The sequence below is a fragment of the Hemitrygon akajei genome, chromosome 3 (assembly GCF_048418815.1).
Source record: "Hemitrygon akajei chromosome 3, sHemAka1.3, whole genome shotgun sequence".
In the NCBI taxonomy this organism is placed as follows: domain Eukaryota; kingdom Metazoa; phylum Chordata; class Chondrichthyes; order Myliobatiformes; family Dasyatidae; genus Hemitrygon; species Hemitrygon akajei.
Window position 1 is genome coordinate 20,066,255 of NC_133126.1, and position 17,357 is coordinate 20,083,611.

The following is a 17,357-nucleotide window of genomic DNA, read 5'->3' on the forward strand; positions in this document are numbered from 1 at the left end:
TATCCAAGCACATCAAGGCACCAGTACCAAATTTTCCAATGACTTTTGTGAAGAATGCCTTCTAAGTTATATGGATCAACCTTAATTTCAAGGTCACGTTTCTTTCTTCTGGTCTTCCCACAAAGCGAGGCAGTTTATCTGTATCCACCAGCCTGACTGGATCATCCCAGGATTAACCTTTCATTGTCAATACCTCTGCATATCCAACTTCAGAAGATGCAATACCTTTCTGTTGCCATTCACATAACAAGATGATTTGTGGGGAAAACTGACCGAATTGAACAACCAATTGCATACACAAATCCTGCTCAGCAAAGCCCTTTTTTTACTTAATCTTCCAATTGGAAGACTTATACCTGTTTGTGCTTCTAAAGGGCAGATGATACATTTCCACATTAAAGACAAATAGAGATGGTCATTCCTAAGAGAATCTCTATAGCTTTGTTGTATAAATGCAGAAGTTAAGAAGTGGAATGCATTCTGGTGTTACTGTTAGACCTCAGCAGCATTATGCTGCACTCTCATTTGTCAGTCTGCTTCTCAAAAAATTCTCATTTACAATATAGAGTGAAATGAATTCTCCTCCTCCCTTTACTCACAACTAACCTTTTACTTCTCACCTGCCTATTCCGCCCCTTCCCTGGTCCACCCGCCTTCACTTTTAACTATGCTTCACAATCAGATTTGTTCATCTCATCCCTTGATCTTTCCCAACCAACTGGTTTCCCTTATAACATTTCAGCTAACCTCCTTTCCCTTCCTCCCACTTTTTTTCCCCTCTGGCATATTCCTTCTCAGTCCTGGAGAGTCTCAGCTTGAAACAGCAACTGTTTATTCATTTCCATAGATGCTGGCTGACCTGCTGAGTTCCTCCAGCATTTTGGTGTTACAATGAAATGAATTGTTTGTGTTGTCAAATAACACCCAAGGGTGTGCAGGGGGGCAGCCTGCAAGTGTTGCCATACATTGTGGGCATGGTGGGCATGCTGATGGCACTGCAATGTTCAGCAAAGCAAACCAGAACACAGAAAACACTAAGCAACATTACAGGAAAACAACCTCTAAAGAAAATTAGTAAAATGTAGGGTGAGTTACTCACTTGAATGTCCAGTTATAGTCATAGGATACTCTCTCCATTATATCAAACTTTGCTCCAGGGACACTGCAGATGGGCCGGTTCCAACTGTCTCGAATTCTCATGTACAGATTTCTGGTGTAGAAATTTTCAAAATCTTGATACAAAGGTACAAAGTCCTATAAAGGATGAATTTCAGATTACTTCAAAGTCAACTCTTTCACCATTTTATACAACAGAAAAAAAATACTTTCTTACAATTTAAAATACTTAATGCAGTTACAGAAGGTTCTGAAGTCCAAATCATTGGAGGATTAAAGCAGAGGTCAATAGGTTCTTGATTAATAAAGGTATCAGTGGTGAAAGAACTGTGGTAAGAGGGAAATAAGTCAGCCATGATGGAATAGCATAACAGATGATGGGCTGAATGCCCAATTCTGCTCCTTTGTCTATGGTCTTATACTTTAAACTCAACTAATCTCCAGTTGGTTAAATAATAGTGTTTACTTGACAGAATAAGTAAATGTAAAATTTCTCAACAAACACTTCATGCCTCAGAAAGGGAATTTCAACTAGTTACAAAACACTTCATTCTGAGAAGACTCAAGGTTGAAATATTCTGCTGTCTATGCATTTGTTATGCATCTCCCACAACAAATGGAAAAGAATTTACACTGTATATTACCTAAAATCATACAAAAGAACTGATTTTATTTAATATTAAATAATCACATCTAAAAAATGAATTTTAGGAAGAAATGCTTGCACCATAATACATTGGGAATCATACAATAGCAATTGATTCAATGGATTTCTATTCTGGTGGAACCCATTTTGCTTCTCAATAAAATTTTTCCTGTCTATTACATCAAATGGCATGAGGTTTCAGGTGAATTACATGCCCGACTACTACGAAATTATGATGCCAGCATCCAACACGTAGATTCTAAAGCATACATTCTATTTTCAATACTGCACTGTTTGTCAAGATAGCTTCAAGTCACTGACAAGAAATGGTGTGAAAAATAGTCTCTCCAATAAAGAAACTCAAGATTGCTTTCTACATTTAGAAAGTTGAATGCAGCAAATGTGAGAAGCAGGCCATTTGACCCCTCGAGTCTGTCAGTTATTCAAAATTCTGGCTGATGTCTAGTCTCAATACCATAGTGCTGCACTCCCACAGATGCCACTGAAGCCACGTGTAATCATTTATCAACCTTAAATATTCCACCAGGCCTTCACTGCCTTTTGTGGTAGAAAACTTGACAGGTTCATCATTCTTGAAGTGAAGAAATTCCTCTTCATTTTAGCCCTAAACAGTTTATCTTACATCCTGAGGCTGATCTCTCGTTTTAGAACACCTCCACCCCCCATACAGGGCAAACATCTCCACATCTAGTCTGTTAAACATGAGAATTTTGTACATTTCTAAGATATCCTTTCATTCTTCTGAATTCTGAACATAGTCCAGTTTCTCCTTACCACAGCAGTACAACCCTTGTTGAACCCTTACTGGATTTCTTCTCCAGCAAATATACCCTTTCTTACGTAACTAAACAATACTGCAAGTGTGGTCTTACTAAAGCCCACTATAACCAAACAAGAGTGCTTTGTTCCAACCTCTTGCCAAAGCTGAACTACAATTTGTCTTCCTTACTGCTGAAGGTCCAATAAGTAAATATAATTGTTCTTGAACCAAAAGGTAATCAACAATTCATTTTTAGTCCTGCATAACACTGCACTTAGATTTCTCGAGTCAATGATCAGAAACTGGACTAAGTCACTTTAGATACACAATACGCATATGAAATAGTAAAAACACTCCCCTATTTACAACATCCAACCTCTGTCACATTTAAAACCCTCCCCACCACTGGGCACATCTTCAAGGAGCCCTGACTCTGGAAAGCAGGATCTATCATCAAGGAACCCATCAAGGCCATGCTCTATTATTGCCATCAGGGAGGTGGCACAGGAGCCTTAGATCCCACACGAGTCAGGAACAGTTATTACCCTTCATCCCTCAGACTCCTGAAAGAGTGGATAATTTCATACACCATGACTGAATTGATTCCACAACCTATAGACTCAGTTTCAAAGACCCTACAGCTAATATTTGCTAAATTATTACAACTATGGTGTTTATTTTTGCATTTGCACAATTTGTCATTTTTTGCACATTGGTCGTTTGTCCATCTTTGTTGTGTGCATTTATCATTGATTCTATTGTGTTTCTTTGTCTTTACTATGAATGCTCACAAGAAAATGAATCTCAGGGTAATATGGTGATGCATGTACTTTCATAATACATTTACTTTGATCAGAAGTAACCCCAGTTGGGGATCTTATATTAAAGTTAAAATAAATCATCTTAAATGATTAAACTGTCATAAAAGTCTTCTCCTTCAAATAAAATTACTTTCCTTGCCATCCCATCCCAGTCTAGCAGAATCTGAAATGCCACCAATTAATTTGGCTTCAAACTACTGAAGAAATTAAACTAGATATTAATGATTGGTGTCCAATTGAATTCTCAGACCAAGTTAGTCACCTGATGCTATTACTCTGTGGATGTTCCACAAACAGGAGCCAAGTATTCTAAGATTTGATTGTACAGATGACTGGGCACAGGAGTTATCTTTACAGTACAGATCAGTGTAGATTTTATCTTGAGAATGGGTTGTGAAACTCACAAAATAAGATACCAAATTAATCTAAATGACAGCAAGCTACCTAAAAGTGCGAAAGATTTGGATCAGGGAGTATTGCTGCCAAATTTGATCAGTCACTTGCTCTCATTAGACCTATAATATTTTGTTCTTCATATATCAAGTAGTGGCTCCAATTTTAGGATGGCAATGGGAGGACACATTTAGGGAAAAAGCTACATTTACATCGTAGCTCAACAGAAAATTGGGAACAGTTGGGTGGACAATGTGGCCAGCATGAATGACGGGCTGAAGATCCTGTATCGCTACCCTAATAGTACAAGAATTCAAGATCAGTTACTCCACTGTTCTTGCTCAAAATAGCAGCTCCTAATTCCAGAAACAATTGGGAATAATCATGTCTTGAAGGCCAATATGCCTGGAGCATTAGCTCCCATATCCCTGATTTTGTCCAGTACAAGAACAAACATAAACCAAAGAAATACTTAAAATTTCAGATCAAAGACCAAGATCATCAGCTAAGAGATTAAAAGTTTGACTCTTCACAAATGCAGCCAGACCTGCCCAAAATATCCAGCATTTTAGTTTTTCTTTCAGATTTTCAGCATCTGCAACCGTATTCTTTTGAATTCAGGTAGCTATAAACAGTTACGATATTAAACAGTCTCCAAGACTTACTGAAAGGAATTCTCAAAAGTTGGATGATGACTTTATTATAAAAGATTAATGCTACTGAATTGAATTGACTTTACTTCTTACATCCTTCACATACTTGAAGAGTAAAAAATCGTAATATTATGTTACCTTGGAAAAATTGGAAATGTTGAAAGGTAAATTTAGAACTGATGCAATCAAGTCAGAAGGTCAAATCTCCTCTGCCTGGTTCTCTACTCTATAATGTTACCCAAATTCCTTAGAAGCCTCTATGTCAAAAGCCTCGGTGGTAGGAGGGAAGACAGTATTTTTTTTAAAGCCTACATTAAGCTCCAGTTGATCAATTTGATTTATTGTTTATTTAACTGTTAAAGTACATGCAAGACTTAAATCTTGACAAACAAGGTTTTACTCATGAATTGGAAATTGAACTGGATAAGGTAAATGTTCATATCCATTGTGAACAATTCACAATTCATATCCATTGTGAAGTACAGATCAGAATAAAAGATAAATATAAACTCTTTTCAAGAATGAAGGAAGTAAAGCAGAGTCATTAAAAGTTGTTTGGTTACTTTTTGGAATGAAGAGGCCAGCTGGTTTTGGCCAGGTTTCTGTTTTTACATCAACAGCAATCAAATAAATAGTATGTTCTTCCTGCGGGGAAACTTCAGAACAATGCAGTTTTGGACATTTGATTCTCGGAAAAATTTAAACAAACATGGTAGGTGAGGAAAACCCACTGATAACTGCAAACTACATCCCTCCACCCAAACACCAATGAATCACAATCTCATGATTTACTGTAAACCTCAACTCATTTAGGAAAGAGATAAATCTTTGCCATGTCCTGCAAAATACATTATGCTTCAAATGACGACAGTTCAGTGCCTATAAATGCAATCTAAAAACTACAATTGTATTTGTTTTTCTCCTTTATATTCTAACGTTATAATCTTGCAATTAATTCAGCATTTGCTAATACTGGATATAAATAGAGAATAGTTTACCCTTTATCCAACTGCACTCCAAAATCACTATCTACATTTTAAGCCCTCAATACTGCAGCCTGAAAGGATAATCACACTCAGCAGAGCCCTAACTACCATCACATCCTTTTAATTATAGCAAGTTCTGATCTGACAAAACTGTGCAATTGGATTAAAGGACATTCTTCACCTAACTGCATCAATAAGTTGTATGGCTGAATCTGAGGGGATGCCACACAGTCCCTTGATGCCAGACAGAATCAAGGTTGAAGGGGGCAACATATAATGACTGGGGCACTTTGGCCTGTGCACTGTTCACCACTAAGTTTACAGTAAGGCACAGAAAAGCATAGACTCTTCTCAGGATTTGCCATATCTTTCCACATCTGAAGAGCTGCCTTTATGAAATCCATCACTGCCTTCAATACGCCTGCACGGCTTTCAGTTGATTGAAGAATATAGTGCTTCAAGATTAAAAACTCAGACCTGGCACAAAACTGGATTGACTACTTTGACGGCAGTAATCTCTGCTCTAGTCCTAGTGGCAACTGGGCCAAGATTTTCCATAAACCAATAGAAAATTGAATAGTAAATAGAACAAGCCCTTTGGCCCACAATTCAGTGCTGACCCTTTAACCTACCCTGATCCACGTAACCTTGCCCTTCCATACAACCCTCTTTCTTTCATCCATGTACCTATCCAAGAGTCTCTTAAACACCCGTAATGTATCTGGCTCTACTGCTGATCCCAGCAGTGTATTCAATGCCCCGCCCGTGCAGGAAAAAAACTATTTTTGACATCCTCCAATATTTTCCTCCAATACCTTATACCCCTTCACTTTAGCCATTTTCACCCTGGGAAATAGTTTTTGGCTGTTCACTATGTATGCCTCTTATTGTGTATAACTGTAAATGGTCATGAAGATGTAATTTTCCTCTCACCATCTCTTTCCTTGATACACAAGTAGTGTTGAAGACTTATCAACCTTCTTTATTTCCCCGTGATACTTGAAAGCACAGTTCCAGTTTTGGAAATCTTGTGTACAAATGACATTGTCTGCCCACTGGAACATTGAGCCTCAATGCAAGTGATGTTGGTCAGAAAAGAATGCTAACATGGGCTCACTTATCCTTCCAATTCCATCTCCCCCCCCCCCCCCCCCACCCGAGGTTGACATAGCAGCAGAATTAGCCATTTGGTTCATTGAGTCTGCTCTGCCATTTCATTACAGTTGATCTATTTTCCCTCAGCCCCAATCTCCTGCCCTCATCCTGTATCTATTAGTCCCCTGACTAATCCAGAATTTATCAACTTCTGCCTTAAATATACTTAAAGACTCTGCCTCCACAGCTGCCTGTGGCAAAAGAAATTCACAGATTCACCACTCTCTGACTAAAAATATTCTTCATCTCCGTTCTAAAGGAGACCCCTCTATTCTGAGGTTGTGTCCTCCAGCCTTAGACTCCTCCACCATAGGAAGCAAGCTTTGCACACCAATTCTAGTAGAGAACTCGTCAGGACTTTGCATGATGGTGCACATCATTGGCTTTACAAGATCAGATACTGGTGAAACACCAGTCATGGAAAAATGAGACTGCCAATATGCCTGGGCCAATTTTATAGTAGAAATGATTTCACCTGGATTGCTAATAGCTGACAGATCTCAATTTTACAGCACAGAAAACAAATGAATGCAACCCAGATTCTAGGCCATTTTCTGGAAATGAAACTTTGAGGGGCAGCACCACTTTCTTAGGTGATTGGTACCAAAACTCTCCAAGATAAAAAGGAACACAAGGAGTGTAGCTGGCAACTTTGTACCACTAAGGCCGCATTTTTATGATACAATTTAGCATTGGCAATACTGATAGACCGGTGCTACAAGACCTGGACTAGCGATACAGGCTCCTAATAGGGTTCAGTGCAGAGATTTTTGGACTTCAGGTGTGGATCTAGCTTTTGTATCGACAGCAATAATTATTGTGCAAATTAAAGTCTCTAATTTGCACAAGATTTTGCAGATCCTTAAAATCCAGAGCAACAAACACAAAATGCTGAGGAATGCAGATCAGGCATCTTTGACATGGAATAAACAGTCAACATTTCTGGACAAGATCCTTCATCAGGACTGGAAAGAAACCAGTGCACCAAGGTTGGGAGTGGGGAAAGAGTACATGTCAGCAGATGATAAGTGAAGCTCAGAAAGGTGTGTGAATGGAGGAGGGTGAAGTGAGAAGCTGGTGGTGGTAGGTAGAAGAGGTAAAGGAGTGAAGAAGCAATCTGATGAGAGGAGAATGGACAATGGGAAAAAGGGAAGGAGGGGCACATATTGAGGCAATGGGCAGGTGACGAGATGAGAAGGGGGAGGAGGGGAGCCAACTGGGAATGGATAAACAGAGCAGGGGAGGTGGGGGGAAGGGGAGATGTACAAATTGTTGGAAAATTTTCTCTCTAGTGCAATTGTTTTAAAAACATTGATGCTATGGATTCAGAATTTTGATTGGGGTTTGGCAAGTTAAATGTAAATAAAGAGCAAGAGGGAAAGTGACAAGCAAAATGGCAAACAAAGTCAGATAGATTCATTCATTTTCAATTTTTTTAAAATTGATTTTCCAACAAAGAAAAAAAATACAAATCAGAAGTTCTACATACATATGATACAAAGGGCGTATAAACAGCAAAAAAGTGTATACTGTCTAAGTCCGTTGAATATATTGTTACACTATTATATATAATATATAAACAAGAAACCACAACTCCTCTTGACAAATCATAAAAAAAGATTGGAAATTTTATTATACAAGAAAAAAAACCCGGCTAAACTAACCTAAAACAAAAAAAAAGATGGAACAGTCCATTTGAGGATAGAATTAAAAAGAAAAAAAAACATCCTTCCAGTCACCTCCGTACCTTCACGGATAAGGAAAATGAGGAGCAGCAGTTCAATGCAATACATAAGGAGTTTTCTATAAATGGAACATTAAATTTAATGACAAGCTTGAGCTTTGGGTTACTGGCGCATTGCAACAGAAGCAAAATTAATTAAACAAGGTTTTAAAAACATCAGAAGTACTGAGATTGCAGGAAATGTTTGTTCAGAGATCTGTAAGAGATTGCTCAGAAACTCACATCCTCTCTTCCTGCAATTTAGCAGGTTGGAGAGGAAATCCTTTCAAATGACCAAGTTTTACAACTTGTAAACATTGTATGGGGTAAATTGAAATGTACAGAATAGATATACATATCAACCACCTAAGGTTTATATAAAATTCCAATAGCTCTTGAACTTTGCTTGCTGCTCATTTGTCTGTGTTGGACCTAACAGATGCCCACAGAAAGAGGATCTTAGCTGTACAATAATGTCCTCTACAGATAACTGAATTGTCAGGCATTTGTTTAGGACACAAAACACCAAGAAATCTGTAATTGTTATGGAGGGAATGCTGAGGTCAGAAGGATGGTATGGGTTGGGATACAAGAGGAGATTGGAAATACTCAGTAGGATAAAAATGTAATGAGAAAGATGGGTTACCTACATTAACTCAGAAAATATACCAAAACCTGAACCTAAACTTTCTTAGCAGAACTGACAATTGGCTGACTGTATCTTGGGCCTGATCAGTGAAGCCCTACCCGATGGCAGGTCTTTGTGCTAAGTTACATAAAATGCTGGAGGAATTCAGCAAGTCAGGCAGCATCTACAGAGGGGTATAAACAGTTGACATTTCAGGTCAAGACCCATCAGGTCCAGAAAAGAAAGGGACAGAAGACTGAATAAAGTGTGGGGGGGGGGGGGGGGGGAGAGAGGAGGGTAAGGAGTACATGCTGACAGGTGAGTACAGTATTACTGCAACACCAGTAGTGAGGACCAAGGTATGGACAAGGGAAGCACAGGACTGCTTTGAATCGGTGGACTGGACTGTATTCAGAGATTCATCTTTGAACCTCGATGAGTACGTTGCAGTTGTTACTGACTTCATTAAAACTGTGTGCATTAACCAGGAGGATGTCATCTGCTGGAGGCTAGATCTCTGGCATTCAAGTCCGGCAACTCAGGCCTTTACCAAAAAACCAGGTATGATTTGCAGAGGGCTATTTCAAGGGCTAAGAGACAATTTCAAATGAGGTTGGAGGTGATATCAGTTGTACGGCAACTCTGACAGCGTTTACAAGTTACAAGACTTCCTACAAAATGAAACCCACTACCAGATGAACTCAATGCCTTCTATGCCCACTTTGAAAGGAAGAACACAACTACAGCTGTGAAGATCCCTGCTGCACCTGATGACCCTGTGATCTCTGTCTCAGAGGCCGATGTTAGGCTGTCTTTAAAGAGAGTGAAACCTTGCAAGGCGGAAGGTCCCAACAAGCCTGGTAAGGCTCTGAAAACCTGTGCCAACCAACTGGCGGGAGTTATCAAGGACATGTTCAACCTCTCACTGCTAAGGGTGGAAGTTTCCACTTGCTTCAGAAAGGCAACAATTATACCAGTGCCCAAGGAGAATAATGTGAGCTGCCTTAATGACTATTGCCTGGTAGCACTCTCATCGACAGTAATGAAATGCTTTGAGAGGTTGGTGATGACTAGACTGAACTCCTGCCTCAGCAAGGATCTGAACCCATTGGGATTTGCTTATCACCACAATAGGTCAACAGCAAATGCAATCGCAATGGCTCTTTACACGGCTTTAGACCACCTGGACAACACAAAACACCTATGTCAGGATGCTGTTCATCGACTATAGCAGAGCATTTATACAATCATTTCCACAATCCTGATGAAGTTGCAGAACCTGGACCTCTATACTTCCCTCTGCAATTGCATCCTCTGCTTCCTAACCAGAAGGCCAATCTGTGTGGATTGGTGATAACATCTCCTCCTAGCTGATGATCAACACTGGCACACCTCAGGAGTGTGTGCTTTGCCCACTGTTCTAGTCTCTATATACACATGACTATGTGGCTAGGCATAGCTCAAATGCCATCTATAGATTTGCTAACGATACAACCATTGTTGGTAGAATATCAGGTGGTGACGAGAGGGCGTACAGCAACTAGTGGAATGGTGCCACAGCAACAACCTGGCACTCAACGTTAGTAAGACGAAAGAGTGATTTTGGACTTCAGGAAGAGCAAGTTGAAGGAACTCATACCAATCTGCACAGAGGGATCAGAAGAGGACAGAGTGAGCAGTTTAAAGTTCCTGTGTGTCAAAATCTGAGGATCTAACCTGGTCCCAACATATCCATGTAGTTATAAAGAAGGTAAGTCAACGGCTATACCTCATTAGGAGTTTGAAGAGATATGGCACATAAACAAATACACTCAAAAACTTCTATATTTGTACTGTGGAGAGCATTCTGACAGGCTGCATCACTGTCTGACACTGCACAGGACCGAAAGAAGCTGCAGAGGGTTGTACATCTAGTCAGCTCCATCTTAGGTACTAGCCTACAAAGTACTCACGACATCTTTAGGGAGTGGTGTCTCAGAAAGGTAGTGTCCATTGTTAGGGAACTCCAGCACCCAGGGCATGCCCTTTTCTCACTATTACCATCAGTAGAAGGTACGGAAGCCTGAAGGCACACACTCAGCAATTCAGGAACAATTTCTTCCCCTCTGCCATCCGATTCCAAAATGGGCATTGAACCCTTGGACACTACCCCACTTTTTTAATGTACAGTATTTGCTTTTTTGCACATTAAAAAAAATCTATTCAATATATGTATACTGTGATTGATTTACTTATTTTTTTTCTTCTATATTATGTATTGCATTGAAGTGCTGCTGCCAAGTTAACAAATTTCACATCACATGCTGGTGGACAGGGAAATGCAATAAGCAGCTGGAAGATCGGATAAAGTAATCCAGTCATGCAGGCTGGTATGAAAAATCATCGTGTACAAAATTGCTATGAAAGCCTTTGATAGAGCAAAGTCATATCCTCATCTTTTCCATCTGTCAATGCTTCATGCTTCCAGAAACATTTGAAAACTCAAAGCATTCAAAATCTTAAGTTTAAAAATTCCAACTGCAGTTAAGATGGCACTAAACGGCGACTCCTTTGCTTGCATTTTTGGTAACAGCTCTATTTCCATCTTTAATGTCCCTATTTTTCCCTTTCAGGTTCTTTTGAAGAACCTGACCTGCAGTTACATGCTAACTACGGTTCTTTGCTGCTCTCGGCGTTTCACAACTGGCCACTGCTCGGCTTGCCTTTGGAGGCCTAGGATCTCAGGGCTCTGGAGACAGGCGGATTGAAGGTCCATGTCACGGCAGGAGACCCATGTGTTGTCAGGGGAGTCACAATATCTATGGCTGTGTGCCCAGAGACTCGAGATCTCTGGGCACAGAGCTTGAAAAAAGTGACAGTACGGACTTTTAACATTGTAAACCATCAAGTTGTTTGCTATGTCTCCCTGCCCGCTATAAAGCGGAGACACCTCTTTCTCCTTTATTAGGGAGAGAGAAAACCTGTGGTATGTCGAATGCTGGGTGAACAATGTAGTCTTTGGGGTAAATGAAGTCTGTGTCTTTGCTGTTGCTTTGCTCACACGAGTGCTCAGTGGGCAGGTGCGGATGCTTTTTTTTGCCGGTGGGGGGAGGGTGGTCATTGCTTGCTGCCGCTTATGCTTGGGGGGGTGGGGAGAAGAAGAGCTGGGGGACTTTGGGGTTTTAACATTTAACTGTTGTTCATCTTTGGGGCACTCTGTTTTCATTGATGGTTGTGAATTAAAAGCATTTCAGTATGTATATTGTATATATTTCTGACATTAAATGTAACTTTGACCCCTTCGAAAGATGGAAAAATTATGACAATTGAAATGCAACTTTCATTATTTTTCCTACTTTTCCTTCAAGTCATGGAATATCCAAAAAGTTAATGGACTGACCAATACCCCTCTGTAAATGCTGGGAAACCTCCACTGATTCATACTCCAATCAGAACCTACTGTTACAGGACTGTCAAGTTTGACATTTCTGCATTTACAGATGCATGCAAACTATCCTACTCACTGTCATAATTTATACAGCTTTTCACATACCTGCTACCATTTCTTAGTAAGATTCAGCATTCCCCCTTTTCAAAAATGCAGCCTTTTGCATAAATGTTAGTGCACAAAGTAAAACTTTCAGTATGAAACTCCAATAATTGTGTTTTTACAGTTTAAGATCAAAAGATTTGCATTCATATTGTTGTTCCATATGATATGCAGATTTTGCCTGACCTGTTAGTTAAAACCAACATTTTCTATTTCAGAATCCCTATACCTGACCGTGAAGTAATGGATTCCTAGATCTGGCAATAGAAGTCCAAAGGATCCAACAAGGAACATAGCGAAAAAAGGACAAAATGTCTGCTTTATGTTTTGGGTGAGCTTATTTTATTAGATACAAGACCATAAGATATAGGAGCAGAATAAGGCCCCATGGTCCATTGAGTCTGCTCTGCCATTCAGTCATGGCTAAACCTTTTTCCCCTCCTCAAACCCATTGCTCAGACTCCTCTTTGTAACCTTCAATGCCATGTCCAATCAAGAATCTATCAATCTCCATTTTAAACACACCCAATGACCTGGCCTCCATAGTTGCCTGTGCTAACAAATTCTACAAATTCACCACCCTCTGAATACAGAATTTTTTCCACATCTGTTTTAAATGGATATCCCTCTATTCTGAGGCTATGCCCCATTGTCCTAGACTCCCCCACCACGGGACAGATCCTTTCCACATCTACTCTGTCTAGGCCTTTCAACATTCAAAAGGTTTCAACGAGATCCCACTTCATCCTTCTAAATTCCAGTGAGTACAGACCCAGAGCCATCAAACATTCCTCATATGATAACCTGTTCATTCCCAGAATCATCCTTGTGAACCTCCTCTGGACCCTCTCCAATCCCAGCACATCTTTTCTAAAACAAGGAGCCCAAAACCCTTCACAATACTCAAGGTGAGGCCTCACCAATGCCTATAAAGAAAGCCTCAGCATCACATCCTTGTTCTTGTATTCAAGATCTCTTGAAATGAATGCTAACACTGCATTTGCCTTCCTCACCACTGACTCAAACTTGCAAGTTAACCTTTAGGGTGTTCTGCACAAGGACTCCCATGTCCTTTTGCATTTCAGATTTTTGTATTTTCTCCCCACTTAGAAAACAGGCTGCACATTTATTTCTACTACCAAAGTGCATGACCATGCATTTGCAAACCTTGTATTTCCTTTGCCACTTTCCTGCCCATTCTCCTAATCTGTCAAAGTCCTTCTGCAGACTACCTGTTTCCTTAACACTACCTGCCCCTCCACCAACCGTTGTATCATCTGAAAACTTCCAAGCCATCTATTCACAAGAACAAAGAAACACAATAGGAGCAGGAGTAGGCCATCTGGCTCCTGGAGTTTGCTCCACCATTCAGTAAGATTATGGCTGTTCTAGCCATGGGCTCATATCCACCTACCTGCCTTTTCTCCATAACCCTCAATTCCCCTACTATGCAAAAACCTATCCAACCTTGCCTTAAATATATTTGCTGAGGTAGCCTCCACTGCTTCATCAGACAGAGAATTCCAGATTCACCACTCTAGGAAAAGCAGTTCCTCCTTATCTCCATCCTAAATTTACTGTCGAATCTTGAGGTGAGTACAGTCCCAAGTGACTCAATCTCTCCTCATAGTATAACCTATTCCAACACCTAAATCATTGAAACAGAATTAAAAGAAGTGGTCCCAACAAACCCCTACTGAACACCACTAGTCACTGGCAGCCAAGCTGACAAGGATGCTTTTATTCCCAATGCTGCCTCCGACCTATCAGCCAATGCTCCAAGCGTGTTGTAACTGTTCTGTAATACCATGGCCTCTTAACTTGGTAATGTGCATGTTAGAATATCCCATGACTATCATAACATTGCCCTTTTGACATGCCTTTTCTATTTCCTGTTGTAATCTGTGGTCCACATCCCAGCTACTGCTGGGAGGCCTGTATAACTCCCATCAGGGTCCTTTTACCCTCGCAGTTTCTTAACTCAACTCACAAGGATTCAATATCTTCTGATCCTATGTCACTTTTTTAAAAAAATTGATTTGATGCTTTTTTTTTTTTAACTAGCAGAGCCATGCTACTCCCTCTCCCTACCTTCCTATTACTTCAATATAAAGTGTAACCTTGGATATTCATCTCCCAACTACAACCATCCTTCAGCCACGGCCACATCATACCTGACAATCTGTAACAGTGCAACAAGATCATCCACCTTATTTCTTACACTCTGTGCACTGAGATTATAACAGTGCTGTATTTGCTACCCTCCTTGATTTTACATCCCGAATGCACTGTTAGTCCCAGGCCATATCAATGGATTATAGTGACTGACCCTGCTGCCTGCAATTTTGTCCTATCATCTGACTGCTCTTTCTGACAGTCTGACTGCATGCTATCTTTGCTCTTTTACCATCCATCCTACCCTGAGTCCCTTCATTCCGGTTCCCACTCCCTGGCCAAATATAAATCTTGGAAAGGTCTGTAGATTCAAGACAGACTTCAGAGTTAACTCTGTACAGCATTTAATACTGCATTGCCAGAGCTGCCTCCTTGCTAGCCCCTAACTTATGGATATAAAAGTTAGTTGTGATAATTTTTTATATGCTAACTTTCATTTTGGTGCATGACCATTCCTTCATCTCTGAATCATAAGGACATACAGATTAACCACTTTATCAAAAGCGCAGTGACTGTAAACCTTACCATTTCTCAAAGATATAGAGTAACTAGGAACCTTGAGAAACTGTTCTTTTTTTAAAAAAAACTAATGTTGGTAATCTTTCATGAGCCAGTAGAAATGTTAGCAGTTTATTGATCGTCTAGAAGTGCATAGCCTTACTCCATGATAAAAGCCGCATCTTTGCTTCTTTCAAAATGTAGTTATAAAACTGAAATTAAGCAGGATATTTCCCCATAAACCATTGTCACCAATAAGAAATATGAATCTTAAGTATACAAAGTTACTGATATTTCAGTTTGACAGAAATATGAACAAAATTCTTGAATCACCTGATGAAACTGAACCCCACTTCAGCATTGGTATTGCCTGGGACTAACAGTTCTGCAATACAAAGTTATTTTCTGCACAATTTTAAAAATACAGTGAAACAATGGGGATAATTGAAAATCCTGTACTCACCTTTTGCTCTTCACGTTCAGTTGCATGATGACATTTCTCAATCTTCCACGCCCGTAGAAAATCCCTGAGGTAGCCAAACAATGTAAGAATTCCATAGCCCATGTAGGTCAACACAGCAACAAGCATGGGAGTTTCCTCAAAGGATTGATTAAATGGCTTTTTGTACATTCCACCATTCTGTGCAATATGATGAATCTGGAACAGAAAAGTCATATGTACACCATGAATATATTACTGTTTAACAGTATTCAATTTTCATTGCAATCAAGGCTCAACCTCCAGAATCATTGGGGATTCCACATGCAGCTGTTAAAACCAGCTGTAATTACTTGAACCTACAGAGGTTACAAGTCTCTATAAAACCACTGAGGGGATCAACAGGTCTTCATCCCATCTATTTGTGACATTTATCAGGAGCGTGGCATATGAAGGGCTCTGAAGCATTGTTGAGGATCCCTACCACCCATCCCACAATCTCCATGACCCACTACCATCAGGGAGGTGGTACAGGAGCATCAGGCCTAGGACTGCCAGACTGGGTAACAGCTTCTTCTCTCAGGTTGAGAGACTAATGAATACCCCGCCACCACTGAGGTCTTGTCACTAGGACAACACGAGACAACACAAGTTGTCCTGACGAAGGGTCTCGGCCCGAAACGTCGACAGCGCTTCTCCCTATAGATGCTGCCTGACCTGCTGCTTTCCACCAGCATTTTGTGTGTGTTGTTTGAATTTCCAGCATCTGAAGATTTCCTCATGTTTACAAGTTGTTTAATGTACTATTTACCTGTGCTATGCACTACGTGCATTTTGAAATACATTTTGATAACTTATTTATGGCAATATTTTGGTTTAGCTGCTGTGTGATATATCCATGGTGGGTGCACTGTGGTGCAATGGAACATTGTCTTGTTTGGTTGTGTACATGTACAGTTAAATGACAAACTTCAACACTACTGCAGTTGAATTTAACTTTTCCATTATGACGATGAAATAACGAGTATTAATCAGTACAGGCAGTACTACCTGAAATTCATTTGCTAGATGAGCCAGAACATGGACAATATTTCACAGAAAACTTGCTTACATCCATTACTACATTTCAAAAATTAATCTTAGAAAGCAGTGCTTTGATTTATGGTATGAACGCATTAGACTATCTTCAGTATTTGAGCAATGCTGCTCAATTCTGACTGCTGCCAAATGATTTTAAAATTTTAGATCAGTTTTAATGACATCAATAAGGTTCAATAAGTCTTACTGCATGCAGGTGCTTAGAATTACTCTTGATACTCAAAGGATTTACTCAAGACATTTGGTTATGGAAAAGTTTTCAATGAAAATATTTAGGCATAAATATAACCCCAGGATTTTCTTAGTAGTGCTCCTGAAATGAAATGCCTTTAGTAAAATATTTCAGTGCCGCCTTTCAAAAGGATTTTAAAATAGAAAACTTGTTGCATAAAATGGAAATTCACAGTTAGAAAGAAATAAGCATTTAAGATTTTCACAGTTTAATCATCTTTTAAAGGGCTAATTATGATGGCATTAGGCAGGAACTTGGGAGTGTAAATTGGGAAAAGATGTTCACAGGGAAATGTGCAGCAGAAATACAGAGCACTTTTATGGGATTCTGGATAGGTCTGTCACAGTTAAGCAGGGAAGGAACCATAAGAAGTCAGGAAGGAGTAAGCAAAGTTAAAGTTCAGGAAGCAACAATCAAACAGGGCTTTTGAGTGTTATAAGCTAGTCAGGAAGTACCTTAGAAGAGACTTGGAGCTAGAAGGGAA

General features: G+C 39.8%; 1 protein-coding gene across 1 annotated transcript in view; it reads right to left on the minus strand.

Moving 5' to 3' along the window:
- Positions 1-17,357, minus strand: part of sptlc2a (serine palmitoyltransferase, long chain base subunit 2a) — a 147,999-nt gene that overhangs the window by 100,287 nt on the left and 30,355 nt on the right. Inside the window, exons 2-3 of the mRNA XM_073039299.1 lie at positions 15,568-15,762; positions 1,100-1,254 (exon numbers count right to left, since the gene is read on the minus strand). Coding sequence (XP_072895400.1) covers positions 1,100-1,254; positions 15,568-15,762 — 350 coding nt within the window. The remainder of the gene's footprint in view (positions 1-1,099; positions 1,255-15,567; positions 15,763-17,357) is intronic.